Raw genomic sequence first — 13635 nt, 5'->3', positions numbered from 1 at the left:
TGCCACTATTACCATATTCTCAATTTCCGTAAGTATGTGAATCTATTTCGTACTTTCTGTTTCTTTTTTCTTCCTGCATCAATACCAAATTGTTTTAATTACCAAAGCTTTAAAATATATTTTAGTATCTGGATCACTTACCTCCTGACTTCATGAAAGTTTGAGGTAGGTGATGACCTTAGAGATCACTGAGCAAAACTTTGTTGGTTTATGGAGGAGATAGCTGGGTTCCTCAGAAACAAGTGACTTCCCTGAAGGTCTCAACCCCAGGTGCCTGTGGAGCCACAAGTGAACCTGGATATAGGCTGGTAGTGTGCATCTTCAACCAAGGGATGGGGCTTTAACAAAGCCTACCACATTAGCCCTGTAAGCCTTCAGAGCTTTAATGTTTTTAAACATACCCGCCTCACCATTGACCCTGAGAATTACATAAGATATTCTGGCACATCACCTAACACATTGTTGTTAGCCACAGAGGACAGCTTCAATGTATTTAGTTGACTTTGAGCCAGGGTCTTCTGAATCTAATCTAGTGGTGTGTCCACATTGCACCGTACTCAAACATTTCATATCTGTGCTATGCCTTAAACATTTGATGACTAAAAGATACTTGAGAACAATCTTTCCTAACAACCTCTGGAGGATATTATTATGTGTTCTTAAAAAAATATATATGGGATCTGTGGTTAAATAGATGTGGGAAAAGGTGAGTTAAATCAAGTTAAGTAAGATTTTTGCTTTAGTATGCTAATGCCTACCATAAATCAAGACAGCAAACTACATTTCCCAAGTCTTGATTATGGAACATACCTTCACTCCCCCATTTAATTTTCCCACAACACTCAGCAAGATTTCAAAGAACAAATACTGTTTATTTTAGGGCAGTGTGTCTCACACTTGGGAAGAGATTCCTTTTAGAAGAAAAAAGATAAAAAGAACATTGTAGACACCCAGTATTGCTTTATGTAATAATTATTACTTGTATTACTTAATCAGATACAAAGATAATAGTAGGAATGCTTATAGCTCTTACAGAACTATGAAACCAAGTAAAAATTACACATTAAATGAAAATGTAATGTCAAAGCCTATAAAATTTAAATTAATGATATTAACTTTATGTGGAACAGTTGTGTTTGCTGGACATAAATTTATACTTCACATGACTAGGGTGCCAACTCCTATGCCCAGATGCTGGTTGAGGAGGTCTGCAGAGTTCTGTGTGATGACCTAGTTTCCTCACTGATGGCGGTTCCCAGATGCTGTCAAAACCTGTGTTTGCATGGTCATAATGATGTCCCATGGCCAATATTTGGAGGGACTATATCAGAGAAATAAGAAGTCCTTTTGTGCTTTCTCCATTTACCCCAAAGGAATCTTAAGTGCAAACACAAAGGCAGATATTGAAATCTCTTAACAATATTTGATTATAAGGAATTATTTACATCATGCAGAATAAGTTCATTTTAATTTTGAGGTCATCATCAAAAAGAAAAGATAACATAAAACAATTCTTGTAGTAAACTCATGGATCTTTGAACATTGGTCCCCACCCTGAAGGAAAATGGGCCCTGATTTGAGAGATATGACTTTAAAATATGGGTTTAATACTCATTTAAATAAAATGACTACAGTTCCTAACTTGTTAGTCATTTACACATATGTAAATGCATTTGTCAAGCTACCTGGATGGAGGTTAGTTATTTGGATTTATTGAAAAGCAACAACCTTGAGATCACAAAATTATTACTTAATCTTGGTACTAAATTATCAGTGACTTAAGATTTTTGGCCTTCAGTGGTAGTTTAGAAAGTTCATGGAATATCTAAGCAGGACCAATCTTTAAAATTTTATGTTAAAGTGAGTTTTCATATTTAAATTTAATGTGCTTACTTGAAGGGAAAGTGCAATATGAATGATACATGGTGTTTTCTTAAACTTGTTTTTTAATAATAATAAATGTCTTGGAGATGGTCTTTTCAAATGTTAGGAGGTATGAAGATTGATAGCTTTGCAAATTGGTTTTAAGTATTTTGAATTTATAACTATCATCATGTTGCAAAATAACATTGACTTTGGAATGGCTTACTTCCTTTTGTAGTAATTCAAAAATATTATGACAGCTACAGTTTTATAGTAAGCATAAAAAGTAGTGAGGTAAGTTCAATGAGGTAAGGTTAGTGTTGGAAGTTTTATTAACAAAAACTTTAAGTATTAACACATGAGTTACAATTCCCATGTGTTTTCAGAAATTTGCTGGAACTGAACTGAACATTAAATTTTGAACTTTGGACTAGTCACTTAAAACCACCTAATTTTAGTGTAAGAAGTAGCCAAAAACTTAAGTATGAAAACAGGCTTTATAAAGTTGGCTGGATTATTAACCCACATATGATATGAATTCTTCCATGTGGGTGATACAAAGCATTCTTAACCCAGCATTATTTTCTTCCTGCATGAAAGTAGGTGGCATGTGGGACATGGGTATAATTTTTTGACAGATAGGTAAGACAAAATGAATCTTTACAACCTGAAAATCTCAACTGTGTCATTAACAAGCTGGTGATTGTAATTTAACTTTCATAAGCACATCATGTGGCTATACAATACTAAGTATCCCTGAATTTTATTTTTAAATTAAAATTGTATAAGGGGACAGATTTATAATTTAACAGAAAGGTATATTATAAATTATGAAGCACTCTATAACACAGCCATTATTGTTTTTCTTTGTGCTATCTAAATGTTATATTTTAAAAATATAATTTAGGTCTTTCCCCTGGTTAAATGTATGGGCTTCTGGTTGCAGGTGAAAGCTAGCCCCTGGAGCTGGACGGTAGAGCCCTTTTGTTCCCAGTGGGTGTCACTCTCCTGGCGGCAGGACCCACTGGAGGGCAAAACAGCACTGATGTTAACTAGCCACCTTGAGAGCTTGAGGGAAGTGATTAAAGTAACCAACCCTCTTGTTTCTCAAGACTGTGATGGGGAGAGACATTATAACTAAAGATTGAAAATTAGAGACCCTTTTAGGAAAGGGATTTCTCTTGGTATTCAACTGTGATAGATTTCCTCTGCTTACAAGTTTTTGTTAACTTGATCTCAGATAGCTGCATCTACCTGGGAATCAATCTGTAAATGTGGCAATGTCCTAATTTGTCTGCTGGAGGAATATTGATGTAATTACAGGACTGCTCAGTCACATATAGGTTAGACTGCAGTCCTGGTTCTTTTGTCTCAGAAGAGTCCAAGTTATGTAGCTGTTTGCACTGTGGATGTTTACTAGCATCTCAAACTATACACACCTAATACTGAACTCTTGATTTCCCACCATCAAGTCTGATTCTCCCTAGTCTTTCTGAGCACAGGCAATAATTTCACTGTCTATGGAGTTGCTTCAGCCAGTAATCCAGGAGTTATCTTTGATTCCTTCCTTCCTTTTATCCTTGTACATACAAACTCTCAGTCTACCTGCTCCTGATTATACCTCAAGATGTTTCAGACAAAGCCATGTTCTCCCTCTCTATCACCTGCATCCTAGTTGTGGCAGCCACTTCCTTTTCTCTTGTTGGCTGTAGTAGCTAGGTACCTGTCCCAGCCTTCATTCCTGCTCCCTAGTGTCTGTTTGTAGAATAGCATCAGCTTCTCTGGTTCTTGGCCAATAAGATTTGGACCTTAATATTTCCTTGCTTTCTGGTTCAGTGAGATATTCTGTACTCATTTCTGTTTCTTGCCACACACCTAAAATTTGGGTGTTTCAGGTGGGTGCTCATTGCTACTAGTAATTTTTTTCTAAATGTTTATAATAGGTAAAGCTAGAAAATAATTTTTCAAAGGAGAAAATACATTGTGTTCATATTTATTAGTATTACAAGGCTTCTTTTAAGATCCAAATTTATTAAAATCCAAAATTATATTAAATTTAGTGGAGCAGTTAGAAAGCAAAACTTGTTTAAAGATCCATAAAGACAGTTAGTGTTCTGAGATTACACAATAAAGAGTGGGCATCAGTTAAATAAACCATTTTGGCCCTGACTGATGTGGCTCAGTTAATTGGGTGTCATCCCTCAGGGCAAAAGTTTTCTGGTTTGATTCAGGTAACATGCCTGGGTTGCAGGTTCAGTCCCCAGTTGGGGCAGGCAACTGATCAATATTATTCTTCCTCTCTTTCTCCCTCCCTTCCCCTCTCTCTAAAAATAGTAATAATAGGCCCTTTTGTTGAAAACCAAAGTCTTGGCGCGTATTTGATAATAGCTGGTAGATATTCACTAAATCATGAATGTTATTATTTTGTATGCACACAAACACAATATACATATTTTCACTAATAAACACAGGTATCTGCAAATTAGCCTTTTGCCAGTCCAGTTTTTTACAAGGATTTTATATAAGTTCTTAGCTTTTATATTTGTATTACTTCATTCTTATCCTGAAAATCTTATTTACTACTGATATTGATGTATTAATAATTTGCTGTGCCCCACCCCCAACTTCACCAATGTACAGTTCAAAAGTCAGAGACCTGATGATCCTATTAAAAGGGGGTATCTCTAACCTAGAATGATGCCTGGCGCAAAACTGATCATATATTTGTTGAATGAATAAGTAAATAATTCTAGTTCCTGGAGCTACAAGTACCTACAGAGAGGAGAAATCTGAAATAAAAATATCTGCAAATGTCAAAGAATAAAAGGACATAGCCCAAGCCTGGGATAAGAGATATATACGCCCTCATTTGTAGAGCAGTTTTGATGATACAACTACTGAAGGGCATTTTTTTTTATGAAAGGCTTTTGCTATAATTAGAGATTATTGTGAAAGAACTTTTAAAAAGCCATAATTACTCTGAACTCTTCTTTTCAACAAGACTCCAGAAAGATCATGCATGCTCACTGATTCACTAAGCCAATTAGGTCACTGACACACTTATGTGGTTTTCTTTGGTTCTCTAACAGTTAGAGGAGGGAAGGCTCCTGCCCCATGGCCTAGCCTCTAGGTGTTGCATCACAGGTGTTCAGCTGTGCTCCTTGAAGTTCCAGCTTGCTGTCCTTTTGAGACCACAAAGGGTTCATATTAGACCAGTGTGGTGATATTTCCTGAGGCAGGGCTCTAACAACCACATTTGCTGTTGGGCCAGAATCCACCTTAAAGCATCTATATGTACAAGGGAGACCAAAATCTAAGGATTGAAACTTTGGGGCTTACTGGGCACACAAGGGCCTGCAGTGTCCAATATGATAGCCATGAGCCGCTAGGGCTAGTCCTAATTGAGATATGCTGAAAGAGTAAAATAAATGCTGGAGTTTGAAGACAATACAAAATAGAATGTCATTATTTTTTTTCATATTTATTACATCTTACATAATAACATTTTGGATATCGTAGTTTAAATTAAATGTTATTAAAATTAATTCTACCTTGTAAAACTTTTTAACATGGCTATAGAAAATTTAAAATGACAGATGCAGCTTGCATCATATTTCCATGGGACCCACTCACAGTCTTAAATCTTGTTCCTGGAAGATCAGGAGTGCCTGTGCAACATTTCTAGGCAACCTACACACCTCAAACACCACTCATTCCACCAAGGAAAAATCACTCCTCACATCAGTTACATTAATTGACCAAATTTCAGGTGTTCATCAATATAAAGAATACTGAGTCACTTTTAGTAGCTAACTCTAGCATGTCAGCTTTTAATTAAAGTCTTTCATAGGCTAATTAACTACTCTGGAGGATTTAATTGTCTGTTGAGAAATACAGCCACCCACCCACCCACTCAGACACCCCTCCACAGACACACAGATCATGTGGAATATGCTGAAATAATTTAAAGTGAGAGACAATATAACACCCCCATACATATGAGAGCACAAAACCTTATTTGCTGGTTCTCCCCTTTCCTGAGGGCTGTTGATTAGCAATCATTATTGCATACCTACAGTATATAAATCACTGGCTTAGAAGCTGTGGAAAGCAGAATAATAAAACATAATAACAATAGCAAAAATTTGTTGAGTGTTTCTTGGTGCCAGGCACTGTACTAAGTGCATTACAGGTTATTCAATTTAATCCCAAAAATAACTTGATGAAGGAGGTACTGTTATTATCCTAATTTTGCTTCCATCACCTTAGTTTTGTTCCCAACATTTGGAAGACCTTTGGGTAAGTCCATGGCCATTGCCGTGAGTTACTTGAACAATATATTTGTAATACAGAGACTTTTGCAGAGCAGAATTGTCCACTTGAGCCACTTATCTATACAAACTGGAGTTTAAGCCAGTGAGTTTAAGGGGACTCTTCTTCAATCTCTTTCTCCCTTCCCCAAGGTCTTGATCTTTAACCTATTAGTCCATTCCCCAGGGTTCTGCTACCTCCTCCTTTTAGCTATGCCCTTGGCTCTCTCTCATTTCCCCTCTCTTTGCATTTGGGGTGAAAAGATAGAGGAAAGTAGATTTTGAGATCCTACATAAAGAAGGGGTAGAGGGAGGTACAATGGCCCCATTTCTTTTAGGTTTATGGTAACCTTAAAGACAAACAAATCTTTTCAGTGATAAGGAGCTTATGTCTTAGCTAAAACAGGGGGAATTATTATAGTAACTTTTGAGTACTTTAATACATTATACTGTAAGTCCAACCCATGCAGGGCTTGTGGACTGGTGAGCAGGAGGTGGGGGATGTTCCCCTTCTCATGGTCTCTTGAGGGTTCAGATTTAGAGAGGTTCTGCCATCCTGCAGGTCTGCCATCCTCAAAATGTAGCTTCCAAGATCTCTGAGGAAGGGAAAGAGTTTGGGAGGGGCATGGACAGGAAGTGATATTTGTCACTTCTATTTATGTTTTATGAATAAAACAGATGGCCCCATCTTCCTGCAAGGGGGAGCTTCCCTGTGTTCAGGAAGGAAAGGGAAATTGGATGTGAGTGAGAAGTAGTGGTTACTACCACAGCAAGTTTTAGATTTTAGGTTATTTTTAGTGCTTGTGTGTTTGGAGGCTGTGTACATTATGCATACTTCCAGCTTTAAAACTGTCTCCCCATTAGAATGATTGCAAGTTGAATCAAATTCAAATATACAAGTCTACTATTAGGAAAAACAAACAAACAAAACTTTGAATGTGAAATAAAACTACATTGGGAGCTTTTGTGAGTGTTCCAGTTTCATTTTCTTTTAAAGTTGTCCTTTGTGATACTATGTTTATTCAATTCCTGAAGCGTTGTCAAGTAAGTAGTATTTAATCTGTGAAAAATTTCAAGTGGCTCCTTTTTCTCTCTCAAGTGTTTCTTTTTCCCTCAAGTGTTGCTGTAGTCATTTTAACAGTGAAATGAACCATTTGATTTAAAAAAAATTATTTATGGCACATCAAGTAGCACTTAGTGTTTTGTCACAACATTAAAACCGTTTCTGAAGGCTCATGTAAAATATGGCAGAAAGGTCAGGAGGCTTATGTATAGAACTTCTACAAACATACCTCACCATTGGAACTGGTTATAATTCCTGGGTGCTGACATGAAGATTAATAATGTTTAACTCTGATTTTGGCATTTTTTTTGCCAATTTCCTTGCCATGGTCCTTTTCTTTCAAGTTATTACCTGGAACTGAAGTGATAACAAATGTTTCATGTTTTATACTGTCAGATAAAAGGTTAAATTTTCATATGTTATATGCTCTTAAACACACATACACACACACAGAAATACACACATAACTGGATCAGAAGGAAATGAGTAATTCTTCTAAAATGAAAAGATTGTCCTAGTTTTAACATTAGGTGGCTAGTTCCCATGCAGTTGAGTCATAAGTAAAAATTGGAAACTCAACCTATGGGTCTTTATGTACTGACTATATCATATAGTTCTAATTTTCTTTTGTTTTTCTGGGAAATGATGGTTCTTTTTGCTTTGCCAAGTTTTATTATTGAGCCAACTGCCAAAGTTTGAGAGCGTCGAGGGCCCTTAAAATTATTTGGTGTTGAGTGAAGAGACAAAGAGAAGTATTTCATATTCTCAAACATTTTAACTTTTATGTCTCTACCTGATGTTAGAATATAACCTAAGCTTCAAGGCTCTTCTTTTTTTAACTGATGTACACTGTTGATTGAAGTCCATATATTAGTGAGGGGAACTTTAATTCTACTCATTGATACCCAGTTTGAAACTATGTTTTCTAAATTTTAATAGACTATCTTCTTTCTTGCCTGATCTTCCCTGTATTTAAACTTATGTACATCGGAAGGCCTGTGTGCCTGCTTGTGGTTTTGCACCATCTGGAAGTTAAAATTTTACTTTAGAAATGATGTCATACTTGCTTACTATGAACTGGGCTAATGTTGGTTGAGAATTGGATGCAATTCAGGTCAAAGTAAAAAAAAAAGTCCCTTAAGCTTTGTTTCTTGATTATAGGAGACTGTGCAAAGCTGTAAAGATAGAGTGAAGGTGATTGAAGGGTATGATTCAAATTCCTTTGAAGCTGAGTAAAAGCTTTTGGGCGCGTGGAAAATAAACTCCTGAGCAGAAGACCTCAGCTGGCACAGAATCCCTCCTGCCATGTAGAGGTTGGGTGTTAGGGGTAATGTGTTGATCACAGCCATCCTTGCTCTCTGTTGTATGCCTGCAGAAATATTCTTACAGCCAGGTTTGCTTTGTATGTCTCCGGGCTCAGAAAGATACAGCTGAGTACTGATAGATCATGCATGGTAAGAAGGTACTACAAATGTTAAGTATATTATTCATCAAAACAGAGTCTTTTTCTAAACTCTCTTCAGTACCACTCACTATCTCCCATATTATAATTTATTTATATCACAGTTTTGGATATTAGGTATTTAGTCCAGACAAAGACCATCCATCTTTGATAGCAAGGGTGGGAGGCTAATGGGAGCACAGTTTCTTCTCAGATTCACACTGAGTCTTGGTCAGGTTGTAGCCCCTTATAGCTACCCTGTAATCTGGAGTGCTCAGCCAGTTTACAAGGAGTCCACAAATGCCATTCTTTATGTATAAACTAAAAATACATAGATTTTTTTTTACCAGATATGATGAAACTCCCAAGACAAGTATTGCTGTTATTTTCAGATTGGTAGGTGAAGATAACTTTAAACAAAGGCCACTTGAGAATCTTCATGTTTATACTTTAGTGCAGCTGGAATCAATTTTCACTTAGGAGAGTGAAGATCCCGAGAACATGAGCATCTCCTTTACCCTCCCAGCTCCTAGATCTCTATGGTCACTATGTGAGAAGAGGCACAGGCATCAGATGTTGGAAGAATCTGCTGTTCTCACCCTCTGCAGTCACAGAATGTCCATCCTCTTCCATAATGCATTCAGGGTCAATCTGCTAACTGGGCTTCAAGCACTTGTTGTCACCCTGTGCTTCAATGGTACCTCCCAGGTTCATTCTCCTCTCAGGGACAGAAACTGGGAAAACTGTACTCACCCACCTCTTTATCACCTCTGACCTTTAGAAACACAACTTTGATACCTCTTTCTTGGAAAGGGGTAAGAAAAGGAGATTCTACCCCAGTAACTTTTATCTCTAATATCACTATCTCTGCATGGTGTATTCTACCTAAGACTGATTCCTGTCTTTAAAATCATAAAATGTGCCTCAGCCAGTGTGGCTCAGTTTGTTGAGCCTTGTCCCACAAACCAAAAGGTTGCCGGTTTGAGGTTTGATTCCCTGTCAGTGCACATGCCTGGGCTGCTGGTTTAGTCCCCAGCTGGGTTGTCTATGAAAGGCAGCCAATTGATGTTTCTCTCCCTCTCTTTCTTCCTCCCTTCCCCTCTCTCTAAAAATTAAATAATAAGTAAATAAATACATTTAAAATCATAAAATGTCAGGCACTCTGTTTCAGCTTCTGTGTTTCCTGAAGGAAGAAACTGCAGCTAAAAGGCTGTATGGGGGAAGTGAGTTGTTTTGTCCTGATCCTCAGAGCTAGATAGAAGCAGAACCCAGCCTAAAACCCAATGTTCTCTTCTGATTGTTCCAAGTTAAACCTTTTAACTCTGTGTCCTCACAGTATTTACATATCTGTTTATTGTGGTTTCTGATAGCATTCCTGAATCCTATTTTTAAACTTCTGCCTTCCCCCCTCGTTTTCATCCAAATTTTACTTGCTCTTAGCATAATCAGCACAACTTGCAATCAGATGCAGCAGTCAACTGTTTTATCCCTTATACCATTTCTTCTTCCCCAAGACAAATGGTTTTAACTGTTTTTGCCTGGTTATTTTGATGTCTCAAAATAACATGCTGGTACCACTACTTCCTGACTGTTGATAAAGCTACTGTCTGTCAGATTCCTAGTACGTAGTATAAGGATTAAAGTTTTCTATCACCCCAACACCCCACATCACCCATGGAATTTTTTGTGGTCTTCAGAAAAAAATAAAGCTTATGTTTCCTCATTTTATTACTGACATAAGAAAAGCAGGGATTGTAATAATCTAATTTTTGAGGTAAGGTAGAAATAGGCATTTTTTGGTATGTTTTATCTTTTTTTCTTTATTATTTGGAAAGTAGTCTTTCATAGAACTGGGGAATGGGTGTCATTTCCACATTTTTTTATAGCACCATTTACTTTCTCTTGGCAACATGTATTTTTCTAATGTAGGAGCATTTCACCACATGTCAACCTGGTTTTTCCAGATGTCTGCGGCATAGCCCATTGTGCTCTCCATGTTCCTGAAGGGTGCGGCAGAGTGGGCAGTACTGTGCCCTCCCTGGGCACTCAGACACAGAGGATTAGTGTGCCTTGATTCCCAGCTTATGGTTTCATAATGTGGAGATACACTACTATTTCATAATGTATGATTTCATGAATAACTTATATTTAAAAATGTACCACTGATCAGATATACATACAGCGGGACATTAATGTAGATACAGGCTGTTAAAAGGCATGGCGATGAGAGCCCATGAGCAGTGGTGTGGTGTTGCTGTGCTCAGAAGGCTTACCTCTGCCCGCCCCTCCCAGGGCTTGACTGGTGGTCACTGATGATCTCTGTACCTCCTTCATTCTTCTTAATTCCAGGTAGATGCACTGAGATTACGACTAGAAGAGAAAGAATCTTTTCTCAATAAAAAAACAAAACAGCTTCAGGACCTCACAGAAGAGAAGGGGACACTGGCGGGGGAGATTCGTGACATGAAGGATATGTTAGAAGTGAAGGAAAGAAAAATCAATGTTCTTCAGAAAAAGGTGAGTAGCTGGCACAAATCCTTTAGGTTGGAAATTGGTATCATTGACACTTTGTTACTTGAGACATTTGTGAGAATGTTGAAAAAAAGATATTATGCTTAAAGAATTTTAGGTTAAGAAATATAAACTTTTACTGTTATTGAACTTGCTCATGGTTGTAGCATGCCATTTTTAGCATGGCATGTTGAATTTTCTATTTGATTACCTGAAGACTAAATAGGATGATATTTTTCATTTGAGAGTTTAAGCATAGAGATTATTGTACAAATTTAGACATAAGTCTAAAACAAAAAGTCCAACAAGTTAATCTTTCCTTTTTTCTTACGGTGAGTAGAGCAGAGTATTTTGTGGGTCTTAAATATACTTTAGATGCATTTTGTATTTACAGAAACTTCAGTAGGTCTTATCCTGCCAAATCCATACAGATTTTAGAAGGGGTAATGTTTACATCTGTTACTTAATTGGGGTCAGTGGAGAATGTATAGTAATCTCTCACTACAGTGACCTAACACAAAAGACGTTTGACTTGGTTAAGGCCCTGCTTTCCTTCCTTCTTTCAGCAGCTTTTTTTCTCCATTGTAGAGGATCCAGATTTTGTGACAGCAGCCTGCTTTTCTTGCGCAGAATTCCCATTTGCTACTGGATACAGTTTTGGTGGGACCATAGGGTCCCTTGCCTTTCCCTAGGAAAAGGGTAGACTGGAAGAGAAACCAACACCTTCTCTTTTAAGAAAATGCATTGTGAAGCATAGAGTTCTCAGATTAATAGGCAGCCAGCATGGAAACTGGATGGGAGCCAGTGGTGGCAGCAGGAGCTGGCTGGCAAGGACACTGCCACGGGCAGGCACATTGCTGGTGATATGCGCTGCAGCTGCAAGTGGAATCTAACTGGCCTCTTCTTTTGGTGTCATTTGCCACTATCATCTCTCACCTTGTTTATATCAACAGCATCCTAGCTGTTTTTTTCTGCTTCTACCCGTACCTTTCCTACAGCCTATTCCTAGACAGAAGCTAGAGCAATCCTTTTAACATAAAACCAAGCTAATTAAAACTCTTCAGTCACAACCAGCTACATAATTTTTGGGGCCCGGTGCAAAATCAAAATGTGGGGCCACATTTTCAAACTTTATTGTGAATTTCAGGATGGGGTGATAGCAGAGCATTTAACCAAGCATGGGGCCCTTCTGAATAGTGGCCCCACGCTGCCACACAAGTTGCATGCCGTTGAAGCTGTCTCCATTCCCAGTGGCTTTCTATTCTCACTCTCAGGATACTGGTGATCAGATGGATCATATTCTTAATTCAATTCTGGCAAGATCTTTGCAGATAAGGCCGTGGTCATTAGATCCCCCATTGGAAGTTTCAGATAATTGATATAGATAACTAGAAGAGAGCTGGGAAGAGATGACCAAGGACCCTTGGATCAAAGGGGCTATCTAGGGCAGGTGGGACTAACAGAGAACCAGTTAAGTGGGAGTTCTTGGAAAATGTATGGAGGATTGCAAAGAAGTCTTTTCATTTAAATACCAAACAGAGAATGATGATAAAAACTGACATTTATTGAACTTACCAATGTTGAGCACTGTATGCTGGATACTCTGCTAAACTTATCATATGCACTATTTACTTTCTCTTGACCATAACCTTGTGAGGCAGGTACAATTATTAACCCCAAGAAACTGAGGAATATGGAGGCTTATGGTAGGCCTGCCGAAGGCCATACAATCTAGATAGAAGTTTTTTTAAATTGTCTTTGGGAAAATGGAGTAAAATTGCTATGGCAAATTAAGAGAATAAGCCTCATTTCCTTTGGAACTCTAGTTTTATGGTGATGACACCACATGTGGGAGTGAATCAAGGAAGAACATCACAGTTGTTTGTTTTGCCAGGAGGTGAGACTAAACACTCTCATTCTTGAGAAATAAGTGGCAAAAATAATATCAGTAGAGATTTTGGGAAGGCACTTCCTATGACTAAGTGGCAAATGACCACTTTTGCTAATGTGCATATTTTGTAAAATTTTACGCTTTTCTCCAAAGACAGACCCAAAGGTTTGGGGACCAGTTTGCAAGTCCTAGAACAAAGGCAGTTATACATTATGGTTCCTCAGGGCAACATGGTCACAATTCCATGTATTTAAACCATGTATGTAATGAGTTTGGGAATATTTTGTGTATATTTGAAGAGGTTGTTCCACTTTGAGTGTTTTTCACTGAATGTTTACCAACACATTGGGGGAGGCACTGGCAACATAGTGAAGGGGTGGGGTTCTATTATAACTGTAACCAAAGAGAAACAATCCCTAAAGTGATGCACAGAGTTCAGTAACCAACTGAAAGTGTGGAAATGATGCAGAAGCTAATACACTGATGACGCATTGTCTTTGAGAATGAATACTCCTTAAAGTATTGACTGAATTCAGCATAATTGGCTGTTTAAGGG

The 13635-nt window shown here is 37.8% G+C and overlaps 1 protein-coding gene across 4 annotated transcripts in view; it reads left to right on the top strand.

Moving 5' to 3' along the window:
- The window catches only part of ERC2 (ELKS/RAB6-interacting/CAST family member 2), a 943617-nt gene that overhangs the window by 370157 nt on the left and 559825 nt on the right, over positions 1-13635 (top strand). For all 4 annotated transcript variants that reach the window (XR_006784938.1, XR_006784937.1, XR_006784936.1 and 1 more), the window contains one exon: positions 11027-11194. Coding sequence is in view for 1 of the 4 variants with exons in the window: in XM_045832534.1 (XP_045688490.1) it covers positions 11027-11194 (168 nt within the window). In the remaining 3 variants the exon portion in view is untranslated. The remainder of the gene's footprint in view (positions 1-11026; positions 11195-13635) is intronic.

Source organism: Phyllostomus hastatus, unplaced genomic scaffold (assembly GCF_019186645.2).
Source record: "Phyllostomus hastatus isolate PE091 unplaced genomic scaffold, TTU_PhHast_1.1 phas_contig_16, whole genome shotgun sequence".
Lineage (NCBI taxonomy): Eukaryota > Metazoa > Chordata > Mammalia > Chiroptera > Phyllostomidae > Phyllostomus > Phyllostomus hastatus.
The sequence above is the reverse complement of the archived record's forward strand: the minus strand, read 5'-3'. Positions and strand labels throughout refer to the sequence as shown.